Source organism: Centrocercus urophasianus, unplaced genomic scaffold (assembly GCF_019232065.1).
Source record: "Centrocercus urophasianus isolate 14NV4802_14NV808 unplaced genomic scaffold, USGS_Curo_1.0 seq_44, whole genome shotgun sequence".
Classification (NCBI taxonomy): domain Eukaryota; kingdom Metazoa; phylum Chordata; class Aves; order Galliformes; family Phasianidae; genus Centrocercus; species Centrocercus urophasianus.
The window spans coordinates 1,748,447-1,762,381 of record NW_024885022.1 but is presented as its reverse complement, the minus strand read 5'-3'; the positions used below and the strand labels follow the sequence as shown (position 1 = coordinate 1,762,381).

Here is a 13,935-nt window from a genome sequence, read left to right as displayed (position 1 = left end):
GTCAGCTCCTACACCTTTAAAATAACTTCCTTAAAGCACTCCCAGCCATCCTGGGCTCCCACACTCTCCAAAACTACCTCCCAAGGGACTGTTTCCACCATGGTCCTATAGAGGCTAAGGTCTGCCCTCTGGAAGTCCAAGGTGGCAGTTCTGCTGATTCCCCTCCATGGTTCAACAAGGAGTGAGAAATCTAGTATCTCATGCTCACTGTGCCCCAGACAGCCTCCAACCTTCACATCCCCCACAAGACCTTCTCTGTTAACAACAGCAGGTCCAGGATTTTGCTTCCTCTTGTTGGCTCCACTAGCTGTGTCAGGAAGTTATCTCCCACACACTCTAGGAACCTCCGGGACTGTTCCCTTTCTGCTGGCTTATAAATCCAGCAGATGTCTGGGAAGTTGAAGTCCCCCATGAGAACAAGGGGGAGAGACCTTGGGACATCACCCAACTGTCTGTAATGTGTCTTGTCCACCTCTTCATCCTGGTTGGGTGGCCTGTAACAAACTCCCATGACAATGTCAATTTTATTGGCCTTCGCTTTTATTCTGACCCATAATCTCTCAACCCTATCATCATCATCATTAGTTTCCATACATTCCCATTCTTTCTTAACATAGAGGGCTACATCACCACCCTTCCTGCCTTGCCTATCTCTTTGGAAAAGTCAGTAGCCATCCATCACAGCACTCCAGCTCAGCAGGTCATTCTACCACGTTTCACCTGATGGCGACTATATCGTAGCTTTCTGACCTCACAGTGGCCTCCAGCTGCTCTTGTTTATTACTCATGCTCCATGCATTAGTGTAAAGGCACCTGATCTGGGCCTCCTTTTGAGTGGCAGTAGCCCTAATATCCTCTTGACCATACTCAGGTGTTTCTGTAGCCACCAACCTCACACCAACTCTTGTATTGTTCCTACAAAAAGGTGGGTCGTCTTCCTCCTTCAATAGGGCACGAGATTGTGGGATCTTACTAGCACATTCCTCTCCTACAAGTACTGTCACATTACATACAGGCCCTATTCTACCTTCCTGTCTACTTTTACTGCACTGCAGATTGTTTACTAATGTTTATTGATTTATTGATTTATTTATATCTGTGTTTGTATGGCACCTAACACAGGATGTACTTTTTTTTGCCATTTGAAAATGTTTGTCCATCCATTCCTATGCATCCTGCCAAAGTTTTCTACTCTCTCAGCTGTGCTGGGTGCCAGTTGAATACTTTGTGTGGCTGTATCTTATGTAGGGGAGGAAGTGGAACCTGCAGTAAAAGAAGAAGGAGTGAGTCTGAATATTATCCCCTTAATTTTTTTTTTCCAGTTCTATTATGAGTTGTCCTTAAAAGCTCTAATGTAATGTAAAAGGAAAAGATTTTTTTTCCAGAGATTAAAAAAAAATGTATCCAAGAAGTCTCCCAAGATCTCAAGCTTCTGTAGCAAGAAACCAAAAAATATTGGAATTCTGCAGTACTTTTTTACACTGTATTTTACTAAGGAGCAGAAACTCAGTAAAGGCATCATGGCCAGGCTGCCCTGTACTGCATGCTCAGGCATCACATGCACATCTCAGCTGAGTGGTAGATCAACAGAGGTCAAGGCTGGAACAACAGGAAAGAGAACCAAAGTTCAAAATGTATTCTCCCACACCTACTCTTGGTAACACATCCCTGAACACATCACTTCTAACTCCTGAGTGTCTTTCATGTAAGCCATGAAGCCCATTTCTGTGATGTATTTTGTATTGTTTTTCTTTTCAGTACTTTAAAAGTTACTTCTCATTTTCTGCTGATCCTGCCCTTGCAGTGGTTGGTTTCACAGCTAGCTGATGGAACACCTCAAATACTTGAACTGTAGTGTATATAGGATCTGGGTGCAAATGTGTTGGTTCCTGGCCATCTTTTGATTGTTGGTGATATTTCATTGGAATTCCAAAACTCTTACATAGCAACACCATGCTGGGTGAGGTACAAGTTCTTGGTTTGTGTGATGCATGCATGTATATAGACTAATCTGTGAGCTGAGGTAGAGCTAGCTAACCAGGGGTGTTGAATTTCTTGTTGCTCTCTTTTTTTCAAATGTAGAATATGTGTTGCAAGAATAGATACGCATACCTTAGTTCAAACTTCCCCTTTCTTTTTCTTTGTCCCACTTGAATTATAACAATAATCATGCCTTTTCCCTGAGCTTGGCTATCCTCGGGTCTAATTCCCTCTGCATAACTTAAGAGTTAGATTATTTCAATATGCTTTAAGCTGTGCTGTGGGGAAAGTGTTATCTGGTGACTGGCTCACAGTACTACAGGATTGCTATTTGTCAGGAAAAAGTTTATTATCTTTATTCATTTTATATGCTGTTCTTTGTTCTTTTAATGTCATTCTAGTTCAACTTCAGTTTCTGCTACTTGTATAATAAAATTGACCTTGATTCTGCAGCTCTGAATCTCAGAAATGCAGAGTGACACGTTCCAATGTACATCGTGTACTTCACCTGCTTAAATGTTCAAAGATATTTCATTCCTATGGAGTGAACCTTAGCATGGTCTAGTTTAAGTGCTTTTATTTCATTTTATCTTCTGCTTTAATGTATTTATTATGTCCCAACTTAATAGCTCTGCTCAGTGTCTAGCAATGCTGTAACAGATAGGCACCAAAGAAATAGAATTTACTGTGATAGTGTTGAGTTCAATTTCTGGGAAATGCTCAAGATGGCCGTCAAGGTACAGCTGTCAACATAGTCAACACTGATAAAAATTTTGATTTCTTGTAGCACTACTATCTTTGAACATTGCATGTTGCGCACAGCATGTATTTTAGCAATGTGCCAAAGTCAAAGTAGTAATAATAAGAAGAATGTCAGCCTGGAATTTAAATGTGGTGAAAGCTCTTTCCTTTACTGGCAATAATAAAAGCAAAAAGCAAGAAACTCTTTTTAATTTAATGAGACAAAGGTAAACCAAAGCTACTCATTCCTTCCCTGTTTTCTTCAAGTGACCATAGCTGTCCCTTTAACTAGATGGCTCAATTGAGAGCAGCGCCCTGCTTACAGCAGGATGGGACCAACAGGTGACCTCTTCCAGCCAGTAACTTTGCTTCTATCCCAGCAAAGGCTTGCTTTCATCTGCAGAGCTCCCTGTAACTCACCCACATGCAAATGCTTCTGACCTTAATTAAAGCAGTTCACCTCCCTCTGCCTGAAGGGATGGTTTCCTCATAAGGCAGTTGTGTTTAATTAGCATTTGCATAGCATTCTGCTGGTTGCTCTCTCGGAGTGTTGTTCGGTAGGAGCGTGGGATTGCTGAAGCCTGACTGGCAAGCTTTGCACCCTCCTAATTGACACAGAAGCCAAGGAGAAGTTACACAAGGAAAGAACAGAGAATCGTTAATGATGGATCATTAGCAACTAGCTCCTTTGAATGAATGTAGATAACTTTATAACTCTATCAAAGTGAAAAGTAGCGTGATGAATGATGCGTCAAACAATGAAAGCTCAAAAAAGACACTGTTTTTTATAATTGCTGTGCAGTTTTCTAGCGTGTTCTACTTTGTAAGACTAATTTCTTTGGGAAGCGTGAAGCATTTTATGCCTGTTGTGCACTTAATATCAATTTTGTTTTCCTCTCATTAGAAGTCTATTCAATGTCTTCTGCTATCACTGCAAAAACTGCTGGGATTTAAGACAGGAAATTTTTACACGAGCAAAAATTTGCACAATCAAGTGGAAACCATGTACAAATACTGATAAGTTCCTGTGGGAGTCTGATGATTTCTTTGTATAAAGAAGTGAATATTCTCAGCTACACATGCCAGAAATAAGATTATTTCTAATTTGTTTTTAGTTTTTATAGGAATTGCCTAATAGTATTGCCTATTGCCTAGGTATTGATCTCTCACACGGGATTTCCTCTGAAAATTGAATTATGTTCAAACTGAGTTGAATTTGGGAGATAAGTTAATAGAAGAATTACCCCCGATTTAGCTCTCACAAATGTTAGTGTGTGAAAGAAAGGTAAAGAGATCAAGAAGTCTCAAGGACTGGCCTTAGATTCTGCTATAACAACATAATAATTCCTAAAATCTTGATTGATAGGAAATCTGTAATCTCCTTATGAGACATCTTTCAGCATTTCACTGTCCCTCCCATGACTAAAGTTTATTTTCTAGTACCTAACTTTGCTCTTACTTTTGCAGTTTAAGTCAGTTAATTTCTGTTTCATCATGAATATGAGGAAGGGTTTACGTTCATGTTGCAGAAGGGTCACAGAATTTTTGAAGACAGTTCAGAAGACAGTATTTTTTACTGGCCTTTGCTTTGTTTAGTCATTCATGCCTTTGCTGATCATTGTGGTTGCTGTTCTGCAAGAAATTTGGGGTTCATGGCTATGCAGTGGAGGGCCCCCACTAGTCACCATTCCAGCTGTGACCTGCCATCCCTAACTAGAGCAAAAGGATTATTTCACGTGTCCTGCAGGCTTCTCTCTTTTTCATACATCCCCACATGATGCTATAACCTTTTTCGCAACAAAATGATGTTAACTCATACTCACTTTCTGATCTAGAGTGACCCCTAGCTTTTTCTACCTTGCTGATTGTCCCCTGCCCTGTATTTATGTAATTAGATGTACCTCCTTCCCCTCCTGTTTTATCAGACCATTTCTCTGGTGTAGCCTGGTCATTGTGAAAGCTATTTCACAGTCAGTTTTAACTTGAACTCCTCTGAAACCTGAGCAGGTACAATGTGAGTTCCATCAACTGACCCACTAAAAAATACTGATCAGTGCTTCATTCTCAACGGATTCCTGTGGAGCTCACTTGAAGCATTCTCCTGTTTTAGAAGGCTCCCAGTAGCTGTTTCTGAACATGATTTCCCACTCAGAATTGTACCTGGCTTTGGATTTACCTAGACCATGTTTCTTTATTGAATTTAAAATGTGCATCTTCTTGTCTGCAATTACTGAAAAGGGAACCTCAGCAACTAAAAATGTCCAGATTATCAGCATGTGAAATTAGGTGGGATGTATCTCACCCTCAGTGCTTCTTCTGGCAGACATAGAAGAGGATGAATAAAAGTTATGTATTCTTAATAGATACATCCTGAATACTTTCAGTGTGATTCTTTTCTACATTATTTAATGTCACTTGAAGATTAATGATTTGATCTGTAATTCCCCAGTTCCCTCCTTTCCTTTTGAAGCACAGGAACTATACCTCACCTCTGCTAGGAGCACACTCATTAGGAACATACCCAATCAGCTTGAAAAAAAGTTTTCCTAAATATCCCTTCTCACACCATTCTCACTTTGAAACGAATACCTGTGAATACTGTGTTAAACATTTGATCACAAGTGAACTGCTTAGGGAAGGCTGTTGCAAAAACAGCATAATTTGGCACAGCATGTGACCTTATTCAGCATTTCTGCTCAAATAAACAGTAGCTCAAGTAGTCAACTTCCTTACTCATCCTCTTATAGGATGACTTCTTGTGGTTTGTTTCCCTTGCAAGCTGATGTTCTGTTATTCCTTTAGAACTAAGCCAAACTGTTCTGTCTATATATTTCTTTGCAAGTAGAGCTGTAGTGATATCAGGGAAGGTGTAAGTACATGTGGCTTTTTCTGTAAAATCCTTATGAGGGTACAATAAAGGCCGTAAGTATGAATAGAGAAATTTTTCTGGCTGTTGTCAAAAGCATCAAAAGTTGTTGAATTATTTATTAAAGAAAAAGTTTTTACTGACAATTCTGGAGATTTTTATCCTCTGTTTCTCTATGAAACAGTCTTTTTGATCTCAGAGTAAATGTGTGACCTGTTCCTTCTTCTGAGACTAACAGTAATAATATAACTACTTGTCTGCAAAGAAATGCATTGAAATCCTTCTTCAGTTCACTGCAGAGGATTGCTAAAAACTAAGATCAGAATACCTGAAGTAGACACAAAATTTTTTGCATCATTGCCAGCTTCCCTAAGAGGTTTCCACCTTTGAAGTTATTCTTGCCCAAAGTAAAGAAACCATTGTTAAGTTTCATATGCTATGTGAAGTTTCATGCTGCTGCCATGTTTGTTTTTTATTGAAAACATAAAACAAGGTGAGGAATACTGTTTCTGAGCATGGTGCCAGTCCTTCATCACTGCAGGGTAATGATGAATGCTGCAGAGGTGCTTGAATTGTCTCTTGCTGGAGATGGTGCTGCACATGTGCTACTGGAAAAGCAGTAACAGTGCCTTTACATGACTTTTTCTTGGATTCTAATATTTGTCCTGCCTCCTCTTGTGAACAGTGTGAGGATTTCTGATGCACATCCCACTGTGTGGATTTAGCAATGTCTGTGTTGTTAGGCTAGCAGAGTGGTAGACCTGGGATGTAATATTAGTCTGAGAACACCTGAAACACATACTGCTGGAAAAAACTTTAATGTTGGACAAATATTCAGCAAATCTGGCTTATTGCTGCATTACTGTTGACGGGAATTTGCTTAGTCTTTAATTCCAGAATATAACTTTTCTGTGGTAAATAAGTACTGTCTTGTGGTTTAACCCAACAGGTGGCTAAGCATCACATTCATTTACTAGGAACCTCCTGCCCAGTGGAATGGGGGAGAGAATCAGGAAGAAAAAAAAAAGAAAGTAGAACTTGTGGGTTGAGATAAAACTATTTACTGTGATAGATAAAAAGAAAAGGATAAAGTTATGACTATATATGTATGTATAGGAATGTACATAACAACTGATGCACAAGCAATTGCTCACCTCCCCCTCACCAATGCCCAGTTAGACCCCAAGCAATGCAAGAGCCAGATGAACTCCCACACTCTTCAAAGCTCCTTCCACAAAATGACATATGGTATAGAATATCCTTTTGGCCAGTTTAAGTCAGCTGTCCTAATTCTGTTCCCTCTCAGCTCCTTGGCCCCTTCGCTGAGAATGGCCTTGGCTCTGTACAGAACTGCTTAGCAGCAACTATAAACATCGGTGTGTTACCAACATTACTTTTCTCTTAGAACCAAAAACACAGCATCATACCACACACTCTGAAGAAAAATCCACCCCAGCTGAAACTAATACACACTGTGTTAAGACTGCTTTGAAAATTACTTTTCTTTAAATTGACATAAACACTTCAATAATAATACGGGCAGTAAATGTTGAAAATAATTTCTTTCCTATCTGTTTGTTTGTTGCTGTTGTTTTTTTAACAGGGCCAGCTGTAAGATATAGTGAATTTGTTGTGTCACATCCCAAACCATCTCCGCTTCTTGGACAGCATACAGTGGAGATACTGAAGGGCATGCTTAGGTATGAAGATGATGCCATAGAAGAACTGCTCCGCGCTGGTGTTGTGGCTCAGCATGAGGTCAGATAAGGAGCATTAGCTACATTCCTTCACACTGAGCTCACATAGCTTTGTCCTCTCTTTGCTCCCTTCAGCTCCCCTAATGGGACTCAAAGAGAAGACATAATTTAATTCTTAATTTACTTCCATGTGTGTTTGTGTGATTTTAACACTGATGTATCAAATAAACAATTTCATACTGTCCAAGTGGAAGGTTTTTTTGGGGGAAGGAGGGTTAAATATAATTATATGGCCCTATGTGGCTACTCATTTTCTGTATATCATATGGGAAATGGAGTTCTTATCGTAATTACAGTAATTGCCTAAGTGTTTGTCCCCAGAAAGATATTATGTTAGTGAGAAGAAGCAGAAATGTAGTAATCCTTGCATTAGACTCTCCCTTTGCAGAAAGCTGGCTTGCACAGTTACTTCAGTGGAAAATCAGCCATGTACAAACTACTGGTTGATCTAATTGATTCTGAACAGAATCGTCAGTCGTGAACTTTTCGTCTCCATTGTAAAGCACAGGTAAAGTGACCACTGAAAAAGTCTTCTGTTACCTGCTAATACCAATTACTGGTACGTCTTCATATTACATTGCACGATCATGACAAACTCAACATGTTAACAGAAAAAAGCTGGAACTGATCCAGTTCTTCAGTTATGAAATGAACTTCTTCTAAGAGTGATTGAGAGATAAACGATGATTGAATTCTCTTTTGTAATTTTATTCAAGAGGGCCCTGAGTGCTCTTTAATTAATTGATCCACACAAAATTGCATGCCAAATGTCATATGCCAGAACTTGCCCAAGTTTTTAGTCTGGTTCTGTGAATAGGTACTGATATTTATCTCTTACACTAAATGCCATCCAAAATGCCTTTCGCTGTGAATAAAACATAGCTTAAAAACAAATAGCTGCAAAACTTCTGTCTTAGTCCCACCCATGTGATTATAAGATGTCAGAGTAGACTAACCTTCATGAGAGTTAGTAATACCATAATCTGTAGTAGGGCTGTTCTTTGGGATGAGGCACCTTGTATTGTGAGAAGGTGAAAAAATTTGATCCACTACAAATAGTAAAGAAAAAATTAGAGAAGACCCATTTCTTCTATGCAAACCTGTACAGAAGAAACCTATAATTTGGCTGTATTTCACTCACAGAAGAAACGCCATGCTCCTCTATCCCAGCATACAGTTTACAGCTTATGCAAACTGTCTATGGGCAGGCCTAACTTTTGTAGCGTGCATCCTGGGAATGAGACAAAGCCTTTCTGCTCCTAGAACTAAATAAAACTAACTCGAATTGACACTTAACAAATAATGTCTGTATTTCTCCCTAAGTATCAGAAACAATCCTGGCATTATAACTAGCTTTTCACTTTGTTTCCACTCTAACAAACAACATCCTCTGCATTATATCTGAACTTCAGGCTCTGTATTACCTTCTAGAGGAAAAAAAGAGGTCATTACGTAATCAATTTGGAAGTGGAACCCTACTGTGGTGGCTCATTTTTGAAGCCCAGTGTGTTTTGGTTCATTTGTTTGTTTGTTTGCTCTTTGTTTTTTTTTTTTGTTTTTTTTTTTTTTTTTTCAGATCTTTTTTTTTTTTTTTTTTTTTTGCATTTCTGGCAGCAAACTCCATACTCTATCCATGTGCTAAAGGCATCATGAGATTCTGGAAGAGGGACTTCTTAAATAAATAGAGAAATAAGTCTGAATTGAGAATAGGGAGATGATAGGCGAAGAATTGAAACTAGATTGGAAGAGGTTTTGATATAATCTGTCTTCCTTTTTATCTAAGGGGAACATCCCCTATTTTAAGGAGAAAAGCAGAATTTTGAATTCAGCAACACATAAAACGGGTAATCGAATTTTGTTTACTAATGCAAATTATTCAACACTATCGGAAAGCATTTACAAAGGAATTTCACAGTTCTGTTTTTTGAAGGCTCTCTTCTTCCTATTTCTAAGAACTGCATACATAAGATACAGTAAAATATTGGATAGTTTTGTTAAAAGATTTTTTTTTTTTTAATTATTTTTCTTCCTGTGGTTTTCCAAGCAATGGAAATAGCTAATCACCACATCCTTACCTACAATAAATAGGCAGAGCTTCTTTGATTTTAATGCAGCAAGCTTGTTTAAGTCAGCAGAATATCTGGCTGTTAGCTCCATAAGATATTTCTTGCAGAGTTCACACTCGAGCAGTGTTTCCCTTTCTTCTTTTCTTAGCGTTTTCCTCTCTGGTATGTTGACAGTCAAATGCCTAGGGAGATAATCAGAGACATTATGTTGTCTCACCTCCAGCACTCACTGCAGTGGGAGCAATCCAGATATAATTTTGCTTACTCAGTGTTTGATTAAGTCATACTCTCGAACACAAACTGTTGCTAACTCTTCTTCTAGTTGGAAGATGGTTTGTGTCTGGAAGCCTAAGAAGTCCTGTGAGCTTCCAAGATCTGATCATGAAATTTTGCCCTTTCACAAGGTCTGGCCCTTTGATTTTCTGTAATTTTATGGACTTCTAAAAGTCCATAATAGCCAACCTAGTATAGTGCCATGTTGCTTTAAAAATGAGTAAATAAATGCAGTAAAAGAATTTTTAAAAGTTACTGCTCTCTTCAAAGTAATATTCAGGAATATGTGTCTTTGGAGCTCAATTGCCAGATACATTTTGACAATCTTTCATTCCAAAATGGCTTTCTCTTGTCATGCAAAGCTGGAAATCAATCATCACATGGGATTCTGAACCTCATAAGCTGAGATCCCTCCAATTTCAGAGAATGGATGTAGCTCTCTCAGGCAATGATTTTTATTTTTCTCTGCTTAAATGGGAAAGAAATCTGCTGCTGCTGTCATGGTGTGAGTGTGAATGGGTTGGCGTTATTGACTTGATTGAGACATCACTGTATTAAAAAAAAAACAACAAGAGAGAGAGAAGACGCACCTATTGCATCTGTTGACTGGTTCAAATCCAAACCCACATGTAACTATCTGCCAGCATGCTGTAACTGCTATTTGAAAGGGACAACTTCATTTTGATCAGTTCTGACTCTTTGGTCCACAACCCCTTTGACTCCTTTCTCTGCATTGAGGAACCCCATTGTCCTTCTATTGTCTTTACTTGAATATAGAAAATGTGTCCTCAGCCTCCCTCATATCATCTTCCTTTTTTTTCTCCATGAAGGCTAGTAAGGCTCTTCATCAAGTATAAATCACCCATAAAACAGCAAAAACGGTGGAGTCAGGCTGGCTTTGCAAAATCTGAGGATTGAGCTCCAGTATATTACGGTTCACCAAAAGTTATTTCAGTTGAACAACGCGCAAATGGACAGTGATGGATTTTTCCTGCTCCTATACAGTTGTTATTCATGGTGTCTCTCCCCCACCATCTTCCCATACAGCTGGTTACCTCCTGCATGGTTTTCTGAGTGCGTGCGAAGTCCCTGCATTGACTGCCTTCAAAGAATGCTTTAGAGTTGACATCCAAAAGCATTTTTGTAAGAGCTCTCTTAACAGTATACAAAGGCCTGTGAATCCATGTTCATGTGAAAACTGCTCTTTTGATAAGCATCACCTAATTTTGCAGGAAGGCAAATGCTCATTTTCTTCTCGAGTTTATAAAAATGAACAGAAAAAGAAGTTATTTTGTTATTTTCTTTTTCCTTTATATATATATACAAACAAGCAGAGAAAGGGAAAATATCCCCATTTGTGACTTAAATACAAAATATAAAGGTCCTTTTGTTTTAAGCTCATTGAAATAGTCTCTCTGGATGATTGTTGATATTAATCACTGTTTTGGCCTTACTTTTTAAAAGATTAAAGCTCAGCCTGAAGACGTCTATCAGCGGTGTTCTAAGGCTAAATTAGCAGTTGTAATAGTTATATAGCAAGCATACTGAGCAACTAGAGAGGACATTTTCATTAAATCAACATACAGCTTTGCCACTCACAGAGCACTGTAATGCCTCAGCGTGGTGAACCAGGAGGTAACAAGCAGTTAGGCATCTCTATGACTAAAATGGTTGTGATTTCTTTTAATATCTACATGACAAGACATAGTTAATCCTTTGACCTTCATAACGTTACAGCAGTGTATTAAAAGGTATTTATTTACCCAGAATGTATTAAAAGCTATTTAATTGTGAAAAGATAGAGGAAAGGTAGAGTACTTTCAGAGTTCAGGAATGCTGGCACAGCTGCTCACATTTCATGTCAATGACATTAAGCAGTGCCAGATACAGTACTTTTCTTAACTGCTTGTACATTGGATTTAATGTGCCCTGGTGAAATACTAAACGCTATTAGCTGACAAAAAAAAAAAAAAAAAATCCACCCCAGAGAAGTTCCTGCAAGATCAAGTAACCTCCTACACAGAGGGCTGCATGATACTGTTCAATGTGACAAAAATACACTGATAACCAGTGATAAAGTCACCTTTTTCAAGTTGACAGCCATTCAATTCAATTACCGTATGTTTCTGTTGTGTCTGGAATTTGGATCAGATGTGTGAGAAAAATGCCTGGAATCACATATGCCAAGGACCCATGAAACTTCTGCAACAACATTTTTGGCACAGGCTGTGTCAAGCATTGAAGGAGGGCCAAGCAAGAGCTGAGATGGAGACAAGTTGCTAATTTCTGTTTTTTGTTTTTTTTTTCTGTTCTCCAGTGCTACAGATATAACCAGTGAGTCTTTAACTAATAAGAAATCCATAAAAATCATAGTGTAAAGGGTGTAATTCTTTACAAGGCCCCCATATTGGTCTAATTTAGCAAGCAGTGTCACACTCCTTACTTAAAAATACTCAGAAAAACAGACCGAGGAAGAGTCCACACCACTTAAACTGCTTCTGTCTTTCAGCTATTTCACAATTCATCTGTGTAATTATTACTTCAGACTGTCCAAAGAACCTTTAAAATATGGGGAGAAATTTGAAGATGTGTAACCTGGTAAAGGATTGCATACGTAGCTCTCATCTCTTGTGGATCCATTGGAAGCTAAGCTTCCACACTAAAAAGTAACGTATAAAAATGCAGGGTGATGTATTTTCCACTGAGTGTCTTCTTATGGAACACTGAGCTTCTGACTAAACCAAATGTAATGTGAGAAAAGTGACAGTTGTCTGATTTTTTAAAATCTTTTTATCAAAACCCTCTATCTCCCAAAGTCTAGAGTAAAGGTTTATAGGTGAAAGACAGAAATACTCATTCAGCAGTGCCAAACAAAGCTTCCTGTGAGTTTCTTGTGCCCCATTTCACCTTCAGGCCATGTGGCCACAAGGACTGCTATTGTGTATTGCGTGAGTTTATCACAAGAGTTTATCATGCTGCTTAATGGGAAATGCAATCTAGCTGGAGAAAACAAGATCATGAAGCAATCACACTGCAAAACAGTAGATGAGTTACTGGGGAACCATTTTTCTGAATTCATGTTTTCCAAAACAGTTCCCATCGTCTAGTTGCACGTACTCCTGTGCAGTATCCACTTCATGGATTCTCCATTCCCTAAGGAGCATGTTTTCTGCGAAAGAGTTCGATATAGAGAAAGGACCTTAAGAATAGAGCACACTGTGCTTGAGACTTGTGTTTAGGTACATCTGTATGGGCATAAACCTCCAGATTTTGCAGTATGGTAAGTAACTGGAGCCCTTGTGTGCAGCCCAAGTCTACCTGTACGACTGCAGAAAGATGCTAGCTGAAACAGAATCTCACCTGGCAAGAGTGTATGTGACCAAACAGATTGGCAGCAGAGCCTGGTTGCCATCTTGGATCTGATGAGGTGGGAGAAACCACCATGGTAAATTGGTAAGAGATGTTAACTTGTTAACAAATTTGCATTATTGAATACTTCTGAAGACTATTTACTGCCTGCTTTACGGGGTTTGCCTTCTTCAGATTGTCTCCTTATGCACAGGTTGTCTTACCTACTTCACAGTTACAACTGTTGTTTGCAGAATTTTAGGGCACACATCTGATTTCTAAACGTGTATTGCTGGTTTCCAACACATTGAACCAAGAAATTGATTATCCAAAGGATGAAAACTGGAAATACACATGAAATGTAGAAAAATTACAGATCTATTTTATGCCATAAAAATGGTGTGATTGAAACCCTAACCCATTACCCTTTGAAGGCAATGAAGGAGAATTCTCACTGATTTCAGTGGGCTTTGAATCTCAACCTAAGACTACAGCATGAATTTTGTATATTTTTGAATATGCCAGATTGTGTCATTTGTGTATAGATGAGCTATTAACATATTTTCTCTCTGGAAATGCTTTGGAATAATCAGGCATATTCCAGGTACACAAACACTCATTTCTTTAACTTCCCATGGGAAAGGCTTTAATGTTTTATTATGCTCTCATCCAGAAAATTTAAATCCCTAGGGGTGGGGTTTGCATCTTTGATAGGGCTACAAAATTGTTCTCTCTCTCATCATTTCATTTTCACTTTAAATTATGATATTGTGTAAAACTTCGGTACTTCTTAAACACCCGTGAGGTTTTATATAATATATATAACTGCATTAATGATCATACTGTTATCAGTTCTATTGTGTGACGTAAGTAGAAGATTCATTTAGAGTTTTGGAGAGAGGAA

The 13,935-nt window shown here is 38.6% G+C and overlaps 1 protein-coding gene across 4 annotated transcripts in view; it reads left to right on the top strand.

The window, feature by feature from the left end:
- The window catches only part of SUGCT (succinyl-CoA:glutarate-CoA transferase), a 327,199-nt gene extending 319,671 nt beyond the window's left edge, over positions 1-7,528 (top strand). For 2 of the 4 annotated variants that reach the window (XM_042834219.1, XM_042834218.1), the window contains exon 14: positions 7,191-7,528. In XM_042834219.1, the coding sequence (XP_042690153.1) occupies positions 7,191-7,354 (164 nt within the window). In that variant the 3' untranslated portion in view covers positions 7,355-7,528. The remainder of the gene's footprint in view (positions 1-7,190) is intronic. The other 2 variants (XM_042834224.1, XM_042834223.1) reach the window with 2 other exon arrangements.
- The last annotated feature ends 6,407 nt before the right edge of the window (positions 7,529-13,935 follow it).